Source organism: Lepisosteus platostomus, chromosome 11 (assembly GCF_059453375.1).
Source record: "Lepisosteus platostomus isolate fLepPlt1 chromosome 11, fLepPlt1.hap1, whole genome shotgun sequence".
Lineage (NCBI taxonomy): Eukaryota > Metazoa > Chordata > Actinopteri > Semionotiformes > Lepisosteidae > Lepisosteus > Lepisosteus platostomus.
Window position 1 is genome coordinate 44,243,700 of NC_142621.1, and position 20,472 is coordinate 44,264,171.

The window sequence follows — 20,472 nt, forward strand, 5'->3', positions numbered from 1 at the left end:
AGCCACAAAGCCACTGCACCGCCCCAAACAGTAACAGCTGCATCCTGACAATCAAACTGCAGCTCTAGTCTAGTGCAGGGACAGCTAACTCCGGTTTTCAAATGTCAAGGTTGTGCCTGGTTTTTAGTTTCAGAGCTCACTATTGGTGTATTAAGTCAAATAAGTCAAATTATCAAAAATATTTTTTTCAGGTCTAAATCACTTAGAAGACTACTTAAAAAAACAGGTAATTAATTTTTGTTCATCCCTCTGCATGAATAATAAGCTTTAATTGGCAGCACCCACAATATGTAAAACTAATGTAGCTATTCTAATCTAAGTGATGGCAAACATTTAGTATTAAATGCTTTGTGTGAAGACGCATCTTAATAGGATTACAGGATTTGTGTGACTCTGCAGGCTATAATTAATTCTTAATAATAAGTATCCAATGGGAAAGAGTAATTTGACAGATGCTTTTCAGAAATATTGCATTGATGAGGGTCTAATGCAGGAAATGATTTTCAAACATGCCAGATAAATGAATGCTTAATTCCTGTGACATTATTAGCAAAACAAAGAACTTGAAGGATGAGTGCAGCACAAAGCTATAGAAAACAATACCACAATATATCAATTATGTTCATTTTTAAGCAAATTAGTATTTAATTCAAACACTGCTGACCCGCTGTAAAGACATTATGATGAAAACACATTCATATTTATTCATTCTTGGGACTCAAATATTGTAGTGGTCAGAATATTCTACAGTGAGTTTGACTATAAAAATGTGTGTCTTATTTAAAAATGTACCTTCATACATAACATAGAATTCTTGTCAATGTAGCTTTTACTCACAGACAGATCCAATTTAATACTCAGTACATTCATTTACAATATTGGTATACCGCAGACTCTCACTGGGTCTCTCTTGAGAACAGGTGTAACATTTTTAAATGTGCCAGCTAAGACACTACCTAGTGGTTATCTGACACAAATACAACGTGAAACATTAACTTCATCCCACTCATTCTAACTACATTCTTCACAATGGCTGTGCTATTAAAATCCTAAAAGTTGCACAGGAACAGCTAACCTTCAAACTACTTTCTTATTAGCGTATTCTAATTTTTCTTCAGGATGTTTTCAGAAATTACATTAGTATGCATTAAATTATTGCATTTTCTAATTCACTCTTGATTGTTAAATACATAAAATCAGTAGAACTAAATAAATAATTTAAAATACCGAGATGAGATGTCTAAATTCGGAAGTACTATGGCAGATGCTGTTAGAATTCATGCACTTTAGATTTCAACAGGCTGTCACTCCTGTGCAAGAAATGAAAACCATCATGTTTTAAAGATGGGAAGAATAAAATGCAGCCTTATGCATGAGTTCTGATGTTACATTACTAGTGTGCTTTACACATCTGCCCTTCTTATCAAGGGTGTGGGCACCTCAGGGAGGCAGGTTACACCCACTGCCCTACCCCTGTTCAGGACACTGTGAACCCTGAGTCCATCTCAGAAAAAAAAATCAATAGGCACTGCATTACAGTATATTGATCAGATAGTGTGAAGAACGCCAGGGCTTGCTCTGTAGAGCAAAAAAATAAATAGGTAATATAAACTTCACAGATTGGTGAGATACTGGAGGTACTAAGTTGGTTGATTGGTAAATGGTTGACACATAATGAGGTAAATCATGAGGACATTTTGCAACTCAGACAGTTCTGACAAACTTGATTGTCTCAGCTCTCCCCACTGGGATGAGACGCAGAAGGTCCCGTGAAGGTATCCCACCCAAGATCCCACTCACAGTACTCAAGCTGATGCTCCACCAATCTGAACAGTACCAGACCGAGATTTCGCTCCGCCAGGAGTGACAGAGCTAAAACCGTCAGCTGGCGACGCCTACAGTCCAGCCATTCTATTAAGCTCCGAGCAATAACACTCTTTTGGAAAGAGATCGTGTGCACCGTCTGGGAAATTAGGTTTTCTTCAGCAGCCTGATCTCCATTTTCAGGAAGGTCTTCATGTTCTCGTCCTGGACGTGCTCCTCGATGGCGGCCAGGGCCTTCTCCCCGCCGTCGCGGTAGTACTCCAGCAGCTCCTGGGCATGAGCGATCCACACGCAGCTCGGGCACCCACTCATGCAGCAGTACGTGGGAGGGAGGGGAGGGCCCTGTGGCTCTGGATTTCCCCGCCCCTCCTTGGTTGCCGGGCTACCGCGCCCAGGGGGCGTGCCAGTCTGAGTGAATCTGGCGGAGTTCCCAACGTGTTCGGAGTCTGGGTGGGTGGAGAGGCCCCTGTGCCTCCGATAGAGGAGGGCTAAGTGAGCCGCACCCGGCTGCCGTAGGGGAGGCCTTGGACACACAGTGCCAGTCGTCATCTGCCTCAGAGCTTCCTGCACCTCCACCTGAAAGCAAGTAAAAAAAAGATCTTAAAGAAAGTCATCTTTAAGATTTCAGACTTTTCCTACTCACCGACAGTAATCTTTAACACTCCTCCAATGCTACACAATATAGGATCTGTCAACAGTCACGGAAAACAGGACTTCAGTTCTAGGGCATCCATAGGACAACGTTCCCACTCCTTAATACTCATCCTGCCAATAAATACATAAAACACACTCATAAATCAAATAAAAACTTACCTGTTTATCTTCCCCTCGCAATTTAATTGTTATGATCTATTTTTCGTAAATCAATTTTATAGATTCATTATTATAGAATAATTATTCATTCACTCCTTACCATAAAACTGTACTTCATTTCACTTCCGTGCACGTAAAGCACGGATCTCAGCCTTCCCGAGATAGACTGAATCACACACACACACGCACCTACAGTGAATGGGACTACAAATTGTCCTGTAATGAAAAGTTCAATAATCCCGCTGTATTGCACTGTCTTTCGGAGGTCCATAAAGGGTAATGGGCTGATTACAAAAACTCATCCACGGACGAACTCTATCGCCTGTCCCCAGTTTTGCGCTTACCTTCCGAAGAGCAGACGCTAGACCTTTGATCTTAAAATATATCCAGCGCATTATCTTACTTAATAGAATATGAACATATTTTCGTCAATAATTTTCTGTTACAATGTAACACTTCGTCTTTATATTCTAGTTCTCTTCCAGTAGTACCTCGCCCATTTAGGTCTTCTAGGTGACTGTGAAACCAAAACAAAGGCGGGCCAACACATTGACATTTAACCAATAGCAGCTCGACTTGCAAGATGCTTCGGCGAATAGGAAAGTCGGAAAACAAGCGATGGGCGGAGACACTCTGAGGTTAGAGGTGAGAGGTTAAAGTGTTAGTGTTTCCGTGTTGTTTTTTTTGCCATGTGTTAGTCAGGCGGTTTTGCTGTATAATTTTAAGTACCTTTATACGTTGACCGTAAAACAGAGTATGGCAAAACACAGAAAGAATAAAGCTGTCGATCCACAAGGCTCCAGGAAGGAACAACCCCAGCGGTACGTTCTGGCTGTTACGATCTTTTTATTCTGCAAAGAGTATGAGCTACGGATCTTAACCTGTTAAATGTTCGTGATACTGTATGTAGTTTATAAGGATCTGAAATCGGCGCTTTGCCACGCATTCGTTCTATAAAAGGGTAGTTAAGTCTTTTTCTGGAAAACTGTAAGCACTGGTCAATTTCTCTCAAATAGTGGTGTGTTATAATACGGTGGCTGACTGCATGCAGTGTTTATACCCCCCATTGAAACGATTAAGTGTGGGTCTCCAATGTGGTTCGTGTTGCCCTGCAGCAAAAAGCAGAAAAGAGAAGCCAGGTCCGGGAATGAGGATGACCTCGACCATATCCCCTACCGGCTCCGAGAAATCATGAAGAGCAAAGAGAAAATGAACACACGGATCGTTAAAAAGAAGAAAAAAGGTAGAAACCTCGAACGACACTAATAATACATTTTCCTCCCGGACTGAAGACCGAGTTTCGGTTTTAGTTTTAAATGACAGAAATTATCTTTGGGCATAACTGAACTGGACGGGGCTTCGAAAAGGTGCATACCATCTCCACATCTGTTTCAAAGGCTTGCGTTCAATGATCTGAAGTGTCTGAGCAAGTCTTTAATTTTTTTTCCCTCTGGCATGGTACTGGTATAGACTCCAAGCCACGCCAGGCAGCAGACTCACTTCAAGACCTAACGGACATCCCCGTACCGAAGTTCCGCAGGGGAAAGTGGGAGTCCGAGAGCTCGTATTTGAGACGCATGGATCAGGAGACCCATCATGTAATGTTTCTCACCAAGAACCAGATAGAGCGCCACCCGGAGACGGATGAGCCTTCAGAAAGGCAGAAGTCGGAGAAGAAAAAAGAGTAAGCGGATCCGAGCCGAGACCTGTGCTTTCCTCCATGAATGTGACATGTTTTCTGGAAAAAAAAAATCTTTCCTCTTAACTCAGGTTTGACAAGATCCGTCTGAAAAGGTTACTGAAGAAGAAGGAAGAAAAGCGAGAACAGAAAAGGGAGGAGGAGAAGTTTACAGGTTTGTGTAGAAATCGTGCGTCCCCGAGTGTTATAATTAATAATAATAATTGCTTACACTTATATAGCGCTTTTCTGGACACTCCACTCAAAGCGCTTTACAGGTAATGGGGACTCCCCTCCACCACCACCAATGTGCAGCATCCACCTGTTGACGCTGTCTGGGTCTCTGCAGCTTTTGGAAGGGCCTGAGATTGATATGCTGTGTTATTTTGGTCTTTTTCTCTTCTCCCCAGATAAAGTGGAATTTGGTGAAGTTGCCATGGAACCCCCTTCCCTCACAGCAAAGCCAAAGAAGGCACCGAACAAGGCCAAGGTAAGGTGTAGAGATGGGAAGATGGGACAGCAGTGTATCCAAGAAAAAAAGAACAGGTTTGTCAGAGCTCTAAATTCTGATGCCAGGGATGCTCAGTTCCAGTCCTCAGAGGCTTCTGCCCAGCAAGTTTTATAGTTTTTGGTCAATCTCCAGCTACTTAGGAACAACAAAAGGCTTTAGCCTGTCTTATTAAGCAAGTAATGATTTGAATTGGGTTGAGGTGGAGAGAAAGACGGAAACCCTCTGTCCTCCAGGCAGCCGTGTGCTAAGCACTTTCGACTGTAAGTTGAGCTGTCCAGTTCTGGTCCACAGAGGCTGGTGTGTCTGTGGATTTTTATTACAAAATAGTTTTAAAATGAGCTCAGACATCTGGTTCCTGAAACAACGGCTCCCCCCAGCTCCTCAGGTGCAGATCTTGAGAACCTGCACACTGGCCTTCTGGTACCAGGATTGAGGTGTTTCAGTGATGGCATTCCCCAGGATTTCTAACGGCATTCCAGCTGTTGTGGACATGTACACATGCCGTCAGGTGCTGCGTTAGTCTTGGAATGTGCCAGGTCGAATCCAACTGTACACACTACAGAAGCAATTTATTGAATCTCTTAAATGGTGTGGATTTACATTTGCATTAACTTTGTTATGAATAATGAATTTCCTGTAATAATTTATCCAGAATGTGGAATGACAGCTTCTAAGTAGAATGCATTCCTAACTATGAGACTACAGTCCCATGATACATTTGGCACTGCAAGCATAAAATCAGACTACTTCATTTTTGCTTTTTCGGAGTGAAATATCTTGGCTGGCATTAGCCTCCCTAACTCTCACATGGGGAGCTATGATCTTGCTATACTGTTCCAAATGCAGCCTTTCTGAAAGGCTGTTTGGCCCATCTTGAGAGTCTCGGCAGTTCCATGTTTTGTGTTGCAGGGTGGAATGAAGGGCCTATTGCTGAGTCATTTGCTTGGATCATCCCCCGTCTCTACTGCCAAGCCTTCCATGGCACGACAGAGGATAATGCTGGAAGAGAGGGAGCGCGTGGTGCAGGCGTATCGCCACCTGAAGACCCTGAAACAGGAGAGGCGGGGCTCCAGTTCCGCCAGTCTGGACAGACTACAAAACCCACACTGAGCTCGGCAAGGGAGGACAGAAGTCCTTCACACTGATTGTTATCTATGCTTAAATCAGGGAACCTCTGTGCCTTGACTCGGAAAAGGCTCTCTGGAGTGCCCTCAGGTGGACATAAGCTGTAATGACACATGGTTGGGTCAGTAGGAGCAGTTCAAGATAGATTCCTGTGAGTTTTCAACCATATCACAGACCAAACGCTTTCAAATTATCGTAAAAGCCGATGCTGCAAAGAAGTTGTTTTTTTTGGTTTGGATTTTGAGAATTTTATATGTCAATATCCAAATTCGTTGGTACACGCTTTTCTCATTTTACAACTGTAATTTCTGACAGACTCAAACATGTATTTTTGTGTTAAGATCAAGCTGTAAAAATGTTTGTGTATCCTGATGTTTTTCCCCAACAAACTAAAACTTAGTAGGATTGGTATCAGTGGTTGCAGGTGTATTTCAGGAGTTCTTGAATAATTAATTCCAGTTATTTCTCCTAGTGCGTTTAAGGCTTTCCTGTCCAACTTTTCTGCACTTTTTTTCAGTGAATAAAATGAATAATGGAGACAAGTACTCAAGTCCATATTGTTCTGCGGTTATATTTAGAATTTACAATTCTTGTTTATGACATACCCACCCAGTTCGGCATTGTCAATAGCATCATTCTGTCTCGGCTCACACGCCAACCCCTGTCCCCACACATGGAGAAGAGGAAGTGCAAAAGGGCTCTGTGACCCACTTCCCCTGTCTCCACACGGCGCGCAACATACAGGAGGCCCAGGGCTGACTGGGAGAGAGGCACGCCCTCACCTGCACCCTCATAAGATTGCAGCTGCACAGGAAGCCGCAGTGATCCCGGCTCCACTGGGGGCTGTGCAAGCCCTGGCCACCTGATCCTGCTGCGCTTGTGCTGGAGCACAGCTTGAAGGATCCAATTCAGAGTCAGCAAGTGTATTTTTAAAATACACCATATTCAGACTTCAGCGTGTTGTTTTTTAAGTCTCATCTGAGTAAACCAGTCATCTCTTTCCTGGTAATTGCCAAAACAAAGGAAAATATCCACCATCTTATTTGGGGTTTGCAATGAATTTGGGAAGTGTACAGTCAGGAAGCTGATGATGGCCTTTGTTGACTGTGAAGATTTTGGAATCTTGTCATGGCTCATACTCACCACCAGGTGGCTGTGGGGGACTAGTTTTCAAGATGACTAAATTTCGTACCTTAACATTTGCTCCTGGGAATGTCTGCCTGTTGACCTTGTACCCATTTTAAAATGTTATTGCTGTTAAAAAATCAGATAAACACTGACACGACCTTTTATCATGTCTATGAGTTCTTTGTACGTATTCAAATGGGGAGAGAAAAGGTCTTTAGGCTCAGAGTTTGCATGAGACTGTGGTAAAATACCACTGAGTTGCCACATTTGAATATGGGGCCTGCTCGGTAGAGGTACTGGTGGGGTGATCTGTATTTCTTGAAGCCGATGCTGTCGCTGAGACCGGAGAGCTTGGGCCATAAAGTCGGAGGCTTATTTGCCAAGTCCCACAAGGATTGGGTAGGGCAGTGAGGTGAGGAAAAAGGTGCTTTTCTTTTTTAGGATGTGAAAATTCCATCTAGACTAACGCAGAACATATGAAAAAGAAAACTGCAGTTGCTTGGCTACAAGCATTTGCATTTGATTTTGTATTTTAAGGAAACTCTGATTGCAGTAATGTGCAAAATTAACAATCTTATGGGGAGGGGGAAATGTTCCACTGGTATCCATTAATGTATAACTCCTAAAATTGATGCATTACTGCATTTACTACAGCATCTTTAATTCATATTTAGAGAATGTGCGTTCAGATCCTCCAATGACAGCTTCTGAGTTTGGTCCTCCTGAAGAAGTTTTAAATTTGAGATTGCTGCTAGGAAACATGTAGTAGTGGTACACATCCCAGTTTCCAGCTAAGCTCAGTGGGGTTTATGCACACTTGTCATTTTGTACTGCTGTTTGGACGAGTTCATTGGCTCAAGGTATAGAAATGTATTTTACATTTATCAAACTTGCAAAATAATTTCTACATGTGTGATTCTTAGCTTTTTTTTAGAAAAAGCTGCAGAGGTGGTGTGAATTGTGCCTCACAGACACCTATGAAATAAGATGACGGACTCGTGCACACACTCCTGCGTGGTCTATCTGTTTCAGTGTGTTGCCCAACTGCAGAAGACTCAATGCAGTGTGAGTAGAAAATGGCAATCGAGGAGCTGTTGCAATCTATTCTGCTGTAGTGCTCGGAAGCATGTTTCCTTTTTGGATTTTAGAAGAAGGGAGACTTTCTTGGAGGCCATATGCATTAGATGGCACCCTTGCAATATAACTTTCTCAAGCAGTTTTGTCTATGAAAACAAAAATATCCTGAATAGAAAACTTAATTGGATTGGCTGGTGGACTGTATACTGATCAGAACCTGATTTATTTATGTGTTCTATTGCCTTTAGAGTTTTGTCATAGTGGGCCAGTTGTGCAGGATTATCGTGTACACTGGGCTAACCGAGCCCTTCTGCAATTCCAAGCAAAGATGGCCAGGCCAGGCAAGGTGTGATCAATCTATCCTTGGCCCTCAGGATATGGCCCGCTCTTGTGTGCGTGTGTTGTAGGGGGGCGGGAGGTGGTGGTTGGTTGCCCTGGTGATGCTCCTGCATGAATCCCAGCTCCCTTATGCTGGGCCTGTTGCCAGGTACTTGTCTGGCAGAGAGGCCTTAGTGAGTCCTCTAGCCACTGTCTGTCTCAAGCTAAGGGCTTCGGACTGGAAGACTGGGACTTTCAGGATTTAGCATCAGTTATTCCTGTTTTCTTTGGTTTGCTTTAAATATTCTGAACAATCTTCTTTTTCATTCTAGTTATTGTTTCTGTTTTGAATCCCTTTTAGTTCAGACAGCAGAGTGACAAAGGAAACATCTAGATCTGCATGTTGTCAGTAAATGTTGATCTGCTGATGTTCTGTTTTTTTTTCTTCAAAACAATTCGTGGAAAGCTATTGTCCTTTCTAGGGATACTTCCTGTCACCTCCTGTGTTTCCTAATCTAGATGTAGCTTCCTTAAACTAACATCTGTTTTCAAGAGACACAAGATTTCAACCTACAAACACTGCAAAGCAAAATCCACCCCTTTCCATTACCAAGAATAACATTGTTTGCTGCTTAGAAATGTAAGAACATGAGACAGGTAGCACCAAAGAGAAGGACATTGTTTGCTTTATTATCCAACCACTTCTTAAATGTAAATGTTTTCAAGGAATCTTCCTAAGAGGAAGAAAGTGCAAGAAAGCTATTCAGACCATCTTTGCCATTTTGCGAGATCTGGCAGCAGGGCTGGTTAGCCAGACCTACTTACCACTCTTTGTGTAAAGCAGTACAGTACATCCTGCTTTAATTTCCAAATTCTTATCCTCCCTAGTACAGGTGTTAAAAGTGAGTGCTGTTCACTAGTCATCCATATTTCCAAAGAAAGCCAGGCCTCACTTCTGATGCATTCCAATCAAGTGGCAGTTTGTACAGACAGGTTTCTGTTCTTTAATGTAGATAGAATGAGATGTCCTGAAGTTCAATTAAACTAAGTCAACAAGCAAGTTTGTGTCTTGTATTATTTAAAGGCAGGTAGATATACGTGATTAATGGAAATGTCTACCACTTGATTAACAGGTGTTATCTTTTTACTTCACTTACAAATTCATGTGCAGGATTCATGTCTATAGGGTAATGTGCCCCAGCTTGATAAAGCCTGACCCCTTCAGTGGTGCATGAAAGACCAGCAGGGCCTGACTTGTGTATAGGCCATTTCCATGGCGACAGTGAAGTTTTTTTTCTGCTAAAACACTGCATTTCTTTTCCAGTGGTTGTGTGTGCATTAATGTGGGGGGCATGGGAAAGAACAGGGAGATTAATTGTAACGACTTAAGAAAGGTCCATTACAATTCTGTGTGTGTAAAAAAATGCATAACTATGATGTTATCTGTTAGGGGACGGTAATGTAAAGATCCATTGTTACACCAAATCATTTGTTATTCTTTTATAAAATATAGCCATATTAGAGATGTGTTAATGTAACTAACTGTTCAACAAACAATTACAGTAAGAATACAAATATAATATAAAAATATATATCTTAACTATTTGGACTGGTATCCCATCCAGAGGGTATCCCGCCTTGTACCTGTAGCTTGCTGGGATAGGCAATAGGCTCTGGCTCCCCTTCAAACCTGTACTGGACAAAGCAGATTAGAAGGTGGTGGATGGATATTTGTTAGCTGTGAAAACTGCTTTCATTATCATGTCATTAATCTAAATAAAATCACTCTCAACAAAGCACACCATATTTGGATTAGGGATTAGCTAATGACATGCCAGTACTAGTTCCTATGCCCAGGGAGGTACAGTACAAGTGTCATGCCTGGTTGAGTAATGTTTCTCTGGACCATGGAATGTCCATGGTTCAGAGACATTGTCACTGGAATGTAGCAGTGGAACACAACATTATTATGTCTTCATCTTAATAAGTAGAGTATGTTTGCTGAGTGACTTCATCTATGTATGGTACTTTGAGGCTGTTTGTTGCCTTTTGTGTTACTGTGTACATTTTGTTTCGTGAATATTTACACAACCTATTGAGAGACTGGTAGCTAGGCGTGGATGTCAGGCAAATAAGAAAAGGCTTTATGATGCTATACAGTACATCACTGTATAATTCTGGAGGTCTGTGTAAATCACTGATATTTCACAAGACAGCCCTTATCAATGGGTGTGCTTTGTTGCTCTGAGCTTGAAGGTTTACTGCTTTTTGTTTGATTTCAGGCCTGCCATTGAAAGGTGGGTGAATCAGTAAGACAGGATGTAAGATCATTGTACTGCCCATCCCTGTTATTTTCATAGCTATTGTCCAAAGGAAGGTCATTTAATGCTTTATTGACTATTGTTTTTATTACAAAATACAGATAGCTTTTCTTGCACAGTGTAAACTGACAATACACAACTCTCTTCCCAGGCCTGAAATGATTACAGTATATAGGTAAAAAGATGAATTTGTCATCATCACAAGACAGATACAGATTTTAAACAGATATATCAGTAGTTTTGTGATCTGCCTTTAGGAGAAAATCTTTTGGACCTATGTGGCATTGTAAGTCCTGCTTGTAAGCCAGTGTCTGTGGGATAGGATACTACTTGGGGTTATGTTTGTATACCATCTTTATTCCTGAAATATTTGAGGAACATCAATTTCAGCTGCCCAATAACGAAAGAATCAAGGCCAACATGATAGTAAATTATTTACAGCTATGAATTTATCATTGAAGAATTTTCAGGTCATAGAAACATATTTATCCATTCTCATGCTTTTGTCATACATTGTATGAAATTAATTGTGTTATCAGTATATTGTACAGAATAATCCAAAATCTTAGATTTTGCCTTTCGATGAACTAGTGACTTCCTATAAGTACTGATAGGCGGCAGCTGTTTCCAAAGTTCCTATAAACAAAAAGAAATGGCATTTTTATCTTTTTTTACCCTAAAAGTAATATTAATGAAGATAATAAACTACGGTAGAGTTAAAAAACTAAAGCTTACAAAAAGATTTCCCGAAAAAAAATGATTTTGGGATATTTCAGTTCATAATCGTCCCAGTGGCTTAAAGGAATTAGCACTGAAAAACTGAAATTGTATTAATTGCACAGGAGCACTACAAAGAGACTATAATTCCTCAGGGGAACAGTCTTTTCTCCACCTGGATGAATATGTTTAGACATTGCTGTAAAATGTTCTCATGTCTGCTAGTGCTCCAGTGAGACCTTGCAAGGTCAAAGATGGCTTCAGTAATGTCTTGCACAGCAAACAGCAGAGAGACTGGTCCTGTTTTTCAGAAGGCACTTCTGGACTCCATTTCAACTGCAGCATCTCAGGTTTCCTCCTTTCCCTTTTATGGCCATCCTGTAACCTTGGTAACCAAAAACCTTATTTTGCTTCAGTCCCCATACAGCCTTTTTCCTCCTGTAAACACTACAGATGGAAATGTCAAAGGACACATGCAAAATCAAAATGGCACAATCCAAAACCCGGCTTTGAGGTAACAGTGGCTCCGCAGCTGACATGACAAGTTTCTCCATTTTACTGACTGAAGCCAAACAGTTTTACAATTGAAAAATAAACTTTGAGAATGAAGTTATGTTGTCCAGATATTTAACTTAGTGTTTTATTTAACGTTGTGTGTATCTCCTCACATTTGAGGTTTTGAATGATTTGGGGGTGTTCTCTCATAAACATTCCTTGTTGAATGTGCTTTCTTATTTTGCTTTGTTTAGTGTGCAAACAGTTCACAGAAACAGTTTCTAGTAACACGACTACTTCACTGGACTTGAATTGAGAAATCACCAATTTACAGCATTTAACCCCATCAGGTTTTATGATCATTTACCTGTACATCTTTGCTGAAGTGGACTGTTTTCATGTGTACAGGTTCTTGAGGCACACTACCTGAAACAGGATCTTTTACAGCATACAGTATTTACAGTACCATGTCCTCTTGGTTCCAATATATCAATTTGCTGTACATTATTTCTTATTTTGGCTTCTGTTGTGTATTACATATGTGGTACTAGTACCCACAACAATCCATCATAATCACATTTAAGAACTTGAGCAAAACATGAGCAGCAACTGGATAAAGAAAATATTAACTTAAAGCAAATTTTACAGTGCAGGAAATGGACATCTTTAGTGAAATTCGAGTCTTGTATCTTAAGAAACATTACAAATGAGAGGAGGCCATTGTGCCCATTTTGTAGTTCATCACACGTTGAGCTGAAGATCTCTTCCAGCCTGTTCTTGAATGAAGCCAGGGTTTTGGCTTCAACAACATGGATAACGTGTTCCATACTCCCACAATTCTTTACATGAATAAGTGCCTCCTGTTGTTAATTGTAAATACAGCTCAGTGTAGTTTCTGTTCATGATCCCTTGTTTATTTGTAGGCATTGATAGTGAAGAATTTTACTTGGTAAAATGTGTCAATGCCTTAGAAGAGTCAGCAATCCACAGAGGAAATCTGATATTATCATACAGTTAAACCTATAGATTTGCATTAGGATTTTATCAGCCTGTTTTATCAAAATAATGCAGTTGTCCAACTGGAAAAGCATATCCAATGCCAAACAAAGGGCATCTTTTCTGTCATGCGTCAAAGAGAAAAGAAACTGAAAGCTTCTAAAACAAATACAGAAACTGCAGATTCTGTTCCAAGTACTTGTTTTACAAAAACATGTATCTTCAAAGTGTTTATTGAATACTAAGTTTAGTTAAGCTGTTTTTTTCCAGCTTTAGAGAAAGACTTGTTTTCTGCTTTCAGTTTTGTTTTTAGTTATTTGTTTAGCAAATAGAGAGACGGTTCTTGTTCAATACTCTGACAGAGTAATGAAACTCTGTCAAAGGTGCTATGACCCTACAGTATTGTAATTTCACAACCATGTACTGTATGTTTTCAGTTTGTTCAATCTGTCTTGGTATAGGTTGATATTGCAGCAGTTATATCACTCCTTTAAGATAAAAATACATTTTGTTTCAATGTCTGTTTCATAGGAGAATAAAAAAAGACTATATTGGGCATGCTGACGTAAGTCCTGGAGTTTTGAAAATGAGAAACAGAAAATAATTTGTGGAGTTAAACATGGAAAATTGTAACATAGGCTCTGTGCTCTCTATGGTTCTGCATCTCTTGTTAGACCCTGGAATGGTACAAACGCAATCCATGCATTTCTCCAGTGGTTACAAAAAGCAATGGATTTCGGGGTCTCTACCAGGTCACTGTTGTGTGTTGTTTTCCTAGTTTGAGTCTGTGGTCTCAGGACATGAGGCTCATTCTCGGTTTACAGTCCCAGCTGTATCAACACCCTGAATCAACACTTTTTGCCTGTGAGGTACAGTAGCTGTGTCTCAAAGTGTATGACTGTTAAATTTAAACAGCTCATAGATCAGCAGTGCTTTCTTGTTACAAGTAGCACTCCCTTTTCACATTATTTTGTCTCAAAACACAGATTCGATACTTCTGCAAAAGACACACAGTTTCATTTTTACCTCTATCAGAAACATATGTCTGTATATAATCCATCCACTCTCTTAACTGCTTTATCCAATGCAGGGCTGTGGGGGAGCCAGAGCCTATGACAGCAAGCAAAGTGAGCAAGGTAGGATACACACAGGACAGGATACCAGTCCATCACAGGCACAGGCAAACACACTTACACACTTACACCTGGGCCGGTTTTCACAGCAGCCCATTGACCTACCACTATGTCTTTAGACTGAAGGAGGAAACCAGAAAACCCAGAAGAACATATGCAAACAAAGGGAGAACATACAATATAAACCCCAGAAATTGAACATTGGGCCGCAGCGCTGAAATGCTTACCACCAGACCCGGCGCCACGGGGGGCACAAGGGGGCGTCGCCTCCTCAACCGAACTGCCCCGCCCCCTCAGTTTTCGCTTACTTAACTTGCGTCCTAAAAAATAGTTGTACTTTGTCAATGGTCAGATACCTACACTAACATTCACACATTTACTACATCGGACTGTTTGATGTGCAGGAGGGTTATCCGTCCAGGAACGGCACATATTACATAGTGTCTATATAATCGGCTGTCGACATTGTTACGATCTCGTTTGCTCAGGTGGACCGATTCCTTGTAGTAGTTTATCCTTATACTTACAATCTTTATATAACTAGGACTGTAGTTATAGAGGTTTGTGCTTTCTTTTGGTTTTACAACTATTTTTTCTTAACGATTCAGAACCTCGTCACCTTCGACGAAGCTGCAAAAATGAACACCTATGGTCTTTTGTCGCTCCAGGCAATAATCGTGAGAGTGCTGATGAACGTGAAACTGTACTTCATCGCTTATCTTACCACTATGCCACTGTATCTTCCATCTATATATAAAGATTTTTCAAATCATTTTTTTAAATAATGATTTAATAGGTAATTGGAGAGTGCTTTATTGACAATTCTCTCAAAATATGAGGTTTTAAACATTCTGTTGTATAAGCACAGGTATGCTACTGTATATTCCTCACAAATCACAAAGTCTATAACACTAAATGTATTTTTGAGCCCCGTTAACAACAGATAATAATAGTATGTCATCTGACTTTACCGAATACTTAGTCATGCGTTATTCATTCACTTGTAGGTGCAGTATTCTAGAAGAGACATTTCAAGGGAGCCAATATCTATGTGTACAGCTGTACATCTAGCAAGAGTCTTAACAACCCCTAATACCTTCCAAATATTTGATAAACCTTAGTCTGACATAAAACACAGCCTAGCAACATTTGCTGTAGGTTGAGGGTCAACTTACTGATATTAAATGAAAGTGCTGTCTTGAATTCTTTTTTATTCATTATAAATGAATATAGCCATATGCACCAAGAGTGTCTACAACAGGATGGGTAATAAAGTAATAGCAGGAAAGGTCAGATTATTAAAGATCTTTGTACTGTATGTGGCTCCTTAAAAGGGCTAGATGCATCGGGCCTTTAATCAGTATGAGCAAAAAAAAACACTGGAGGAAAAGGATTACTGTAGATGCATTTGACCAGGAGGGTGCTCCTCAACTCGCTCTTGACAGGTGGTTGTTGAAACACCAAGAGGAAGAGAGGTCAGTGTCTGTGTGACACATGTTCAACTGCAAGTTCACAAACTGCCCTCTATGCCCTTCACCCCTCACTCCGCACCTTAGGGGAGTTGAAGAGAGAAGCCGGTGCCCTCAGCTGCTCAGGAGGATGACTGAAATGAATCTGCCCGTTCTTGTTTCCTGAAGAGCTGATCGAACGCTTCCCTTTCCAGCTCAGCGCTTATTGACAAAACCACAGCAGCCTGCTTCTGCACAGGTTGGGCTTTGTGCAAAATCGACAAAAAGAACTCTGTTTCTGTTTATTGGCTGTCGGACGTTTTGACAGTGTCCCTGACACCTTGGCGACATTCCTGTTCGGTGTGATAACAAACAGCCCTCCCCCCAGGAGGCCTGGGCTGAGTCACTGCCTGTGTGCAAGGTGCCGGGGGAGGGAAGGGAAGGGTAAGCACACCTGTAGCCCCATGGTGATACAAAAGCCTCATTAATAAGGGCACAAGGCTCTGCACAGGCAGGGTGGAGATGGATCCTAAGAACAACAAGGAAGGCAGTTCCGCGATTTTAGATCCCAAAGTTTCAGGTTTTGAACCATTCATTGGTGATTAGAAAAGTACCCATCCAGCCATTTTCTGACCGCTTTATCTAATAAATAGGCTGGAGCCTATGTGAGAAAGTTGAGAAAATCAAGAGAAAATTCATTCTATTTATGCCCGTGTGTCTTTTGAAATTTGAAGTACAGAGATTTTGGATATTGAATAGTTGTTTTGGTGTCATTTTGATGAATTGATCGTTCATGACTGATCCTCAAACACTCGAATGACGTTGACCTTCTGAAACTCTAAATAACCTCATTCGGAGAGAGAACAGAGTGGGCACGAGGGATGAGGTGATTTCATCTGTTGAACATTGAGCCTTGTGATGAATGAAGGAAGCAAGAACACAAGAGAAAACAATATAGCCTGTTTGTCATGATAACAACGCCTTCCTGCCCTCATTGTGTTGGAGCAGCACTCAGGTAGACTGGCCAGCATTGGAGCAAAGTCCTCTTTAGCGATGAACCGGGGCTTTTTGTAAACCATGATAGACGTCAGCAGGTGTGACACAGATGTGCAGATTGTCGTGTCAATTGTCTATAACAGACTAGTTGATAGGGAGGTTCAAGTGTGATGGTGCACAGGAGGTCTAGGCAGTACAGAGCGCTGTAGTGATTGATAGCAACCTGTCTGATATTTTACTCATAATACTTTGTGAATTTGTTGCATATATAAAAGTGATACATTCTTAATGATGCTCAGTAGATTTCTACTGGCCAGAATGTATAAATAATATTTTCTGCTAGTTTTATATAAAGAGCAAAACAACATGTCTAATATAGATTACTGTTTCACTTTGCTGTAGAAGAGGGGCTATTAATTTCCATCATGTAAGATGTCAGAAATGTAAGGAAGATCTTTAAAAAGCCTTTTATAAATAACATACAATATCCACAATGGTTGAAAAACCTCTAGTCAAATCAAAGGAAATTCCAGAAAGTATGAAGTAAAATCGATTAGCATTTGTCTAGATTGTTTTCCCACTTTTACAATTCAAGTATTTCAGGATAATTCAGGAGAAGTGCAAATAGAAAACCCTGCCCTAATTGATTAATCTTAATGTTTCTAATCTATCTGGTTTCCAGACTCTCTTGGTGCATTGCACAATAGCAAAGTGCAGGTGTGTGGGACACAGAAGATTTCATAGTTGACAGTTGCCCTGTGATAATTGCTCAGCATCTTAATACAAGCAGTACTGTTGTGTGTAATGATACATCACAGGGTACAACAAACAGAATCCCTTTGGAACAGCAGAACTGTTAACAAGGCAAACAATGGCTAATTTATACAACCCCAATTAAAAATAAATGAATCCTTACAGGATTTATTAATTCCCTAGAAAAGCACTTGATTAATTTAAAATAATCTTAAAATATTATTTAAAAGGCATTTTAGCATTTTTTTGTCTGCTTGAGGACTTTTAAAGCCGTAAAGATAGAGTTTAAAACTTTTTGTTTAGTTTGTCTTGGCTGATATTATTTAAAAAATGATCATTTCTTGTGGAACAAGTAGAGATCTATTCCATACTTAAAGGTTGAAAGTACAGTAAGATGAAAATGTTTCAGCTGTGGACCCTTCTTCAGGATTGCGATTTTTTGCACTGTGTGTTTTTTTTATACTTGCTTTGATTAAGTATTGGCTAAACTCAATGTACTAAGTGTGTGTTAGCTGATAGTGTCAGACATTACCTGCGCCCATTCATGATGAAATGTGCGATTGATATTTTCCACACTCAAGACTTTCCTGTTGGTTTTGAATTTGCATAGCTTTCCCTTCTGTCAGTGGAAATTTCACAAATTGTACCCTGCTGGCAGGGAAAGAGCAGAGAAAAACACTTTAGCGATTTGCTCTTCAGCTAGCTTTGAAACAAAACTTTTGTCTGCACTCTGATATCTGTATTTTAAAACATATGATTCTCAAATGTCTTCTTTTGATTGCCATCATCAAGCTAGGCCAGTCCTTTGGACAAATTGTTCAAGAGACATGTTAGGAAATGCCTCTTACATAAATACAGGACAAAGAGTTACAAGTCAGAAGGTCAGGCCCTTGTCATAGACTGGTGCTAGGGTGGGCCTGCATCCCCCTATTTACATCGGACCCCACTAAATGTTTGCAAAGATATTTACTTTTCTGTGCTCCCACAGTGATGTGTCAGCTCCCCAACCAAACTGTTCTGTATCCCATCCGTAGTGACTGGGAAATGTAAGATTTGCTTGGTTATTCCAAATGATTCACTAGCCATTTCTGCCAACGAGATCTGGTGTCAGCCCCGAAACAGATGCTCTGCTTCTTGATTATTTTGTATCTGCAAAGTCAAAGCAATGCAGGAATGAAGAGGAATCACACCACAGAGCAGGAGGACTAGCAGCAATTGTCAATGTGATTATAAAACTACTGGTGGACACCTATTGTCTTCTTGTGTTTCACAAGGATAGCTCTTTTTATTTTACTATGCTGTGTGTATTTTGTTTCCAGAGTCTCCAATGGGTTGTGTGAAAACTGTGTGGGGTAGATGTAGTCGTTCTTAGTAAAAGCAAGAACTTGCCATTCCATTTGAATGATGCCCTGCATTATTAAATGAAAGTGGTATGCAAAACTTAAATAGCTCATCTATATTTAAAGAGTAATAAATATAGCTAAGCAGGTGAGAGTGAACCCCAGGAGACAGCAATGGCATACACTCAGTGTTAAACAAGGGCTCCTTCACACAGTCGAACCAGAGAAAAGCAGCGTGCAGAGAATCTGAACAAGTTTTAATCTGCCCTGTTATCCACTGGGTTCATGGTGGTGATTGAGAGATGAAAGTGTATGTTGCTCCCAAGGTTGCCCATGTTTTCTGCACATAGAGAATTTCAGGGAGGCAAAATCTTTAGCTGTTAATTGATACCCCAAAGCTGCAATCACACACCAGTATAGCTTGACATTTATTTATAAGAGTTAGCACTATGAAATAATAAGTGCACAAAATGTTTATTTGATGAAGCATGTGATGTAGTCAAAGTTTAACCGTATCTTTTTTAACAAGAACCTTATGTTGTCCACCATGTAATGATGAGATACTCATTGCAGGGGAATGGTCATGCAGGGATGAAGAAAAATACTATGACACAGAGAATCAAAAGATAATGAAGCTGGCAGGGAACTGGCAAGTTCAGTTCACTTTATTCGTCATACACACAAGTGCAACAAAATGCTTATTTGCATGTACGCTCCAATACAAAAGCATTCAGGAAACACTAACTTAAACACGGGACAGCAGCAGCAGCAACAACAAAGTTGAATAATACACAACTTAAATTAGAGCCAGCACAAGCAGTGTGCAAAACAATCATTAGTGTGAGCCAGCGGTAGAGGTAGAATTCAATAATTCAATAATCTGACAATTCGAGGGAAGAAACTGCCTCTTAATCTGGAAGAACTGTACATGCCATCATGCTCCTAAAAGACTTACCAGAGGGCAGGGGAGAGAAAAGTGAGAAACCAGGATGAGTGGTATCCTCAGCAGTACTCCTAGCCTTCCTGAGACAGCGGGTTGTAAAAATGCCCACAGCTGTTTCCCAATAATGGACTGGGCTGACCTGATCACCCCCTGATCACACCTTTTGAACAGGTATCGAACTGCTGCCAAACCATACTGGAATAATAATAATAATAATAATAATAATAATAATAATAATAATAATAATAATAATAATAATAATAATTGCTTACACTTATATAGCGCTTTTCTGGACACTCCACTCAAAGCGCTTTACAGGTAATGGGGATCCCCTCCACCACCACCAATGTGCAGCATCCACCTGGATGAATACAACATGTAAGCCCACTTTCAACGGGGCACCTGTAGTATGAGGTAAGAATATTTTAAGAACTGTCAACTGTCTGAGGAAGTAAAAGTGCTATTGCACCTTCTTTGTAGCTCCAGTTACATGCTGTGACCAAGTTAAAACATTAGCAATGACGGTACCCAGGAACTTGAAGATGTTAACCATCTCTACAGCCACCCTATTGATGTGAACAGGGGTGTGGTCCCCACCCTGCTTTTTGAAATCGATAACCAGCTTTTTGGTTTTGCTGATGTTGAGGGAGAGATTATTGTCGAGGTTCCAGTAACTCTTCCAGGTTCCTGACCTCATCCCTGTAGTATCTCATTGTTACTGTTGATTTGGCCAATGATAGTGTCATTAGCATGCATGTAGAGTTGGAGCTGTGTCTCATTCACTTCGCTTCAGTCTGAGAGAGGAGATTCAGGAAAGAAACTTCTGAATACATGTTTTAAAGGAAACCAGTAAATA

The 20,472-nt window shown here is 40.6% G+C and overlaps 2 protein-coding genes across 2 annotated transcripts; one reads left to right on the forward strand and one right to left on the reverse strand.

The window, feature by feature from the left end:
- Positions 1-616: 616 nt before the first annotated feature.
- oxld1 (oxidoreductase-like domain containing 1) lies at positions 617-3,173 on the reverse strand. Its single transcript, XM_088599921.1, has 2 exons — positions 2,982-3,173; positions 617-2,400 (listed from the first exon to the last, which is right to left on the reverse strand). Exons 1-2 carry the CDS (start codon positions 3,030-3,032, stop codon positions 1,972-1,974), a joined length of 480 nt encoding a protein of 159 aa, XP_088456047.1. The 5' UTR covers positions 3,033-3,173; the 3' UTR covers positions 617-1,971.
- Positions 3,174-3,285: 112 nt separating this feature from the next.
- On the forward strand, positions 3,286-7,241 carry ccdc137 (coiled-coil domain containing 137). The gene is made up of 6 exons (XM_088599920.1): positions 3,286-3,458; positions 3,753-3,880; positions 4,108-4,321; positions 4,408-4,490; positions 4,726-4,805; positions 5,736-7,241. The coding sequence occupies exons 1-6, from the start codon at positions 3,394-3,396 to the stop codon at positions 5,934-5,936; spliced, it is 771 nt and encodes a 256-aa protein (XP_088456046.1). The 5' UTR covers positions 3,286-3,393; the 3' UTR covers positions 5,937-7,241.
- Positions 7,242-20,472: the final 13,231 nt, after the last annotated feature.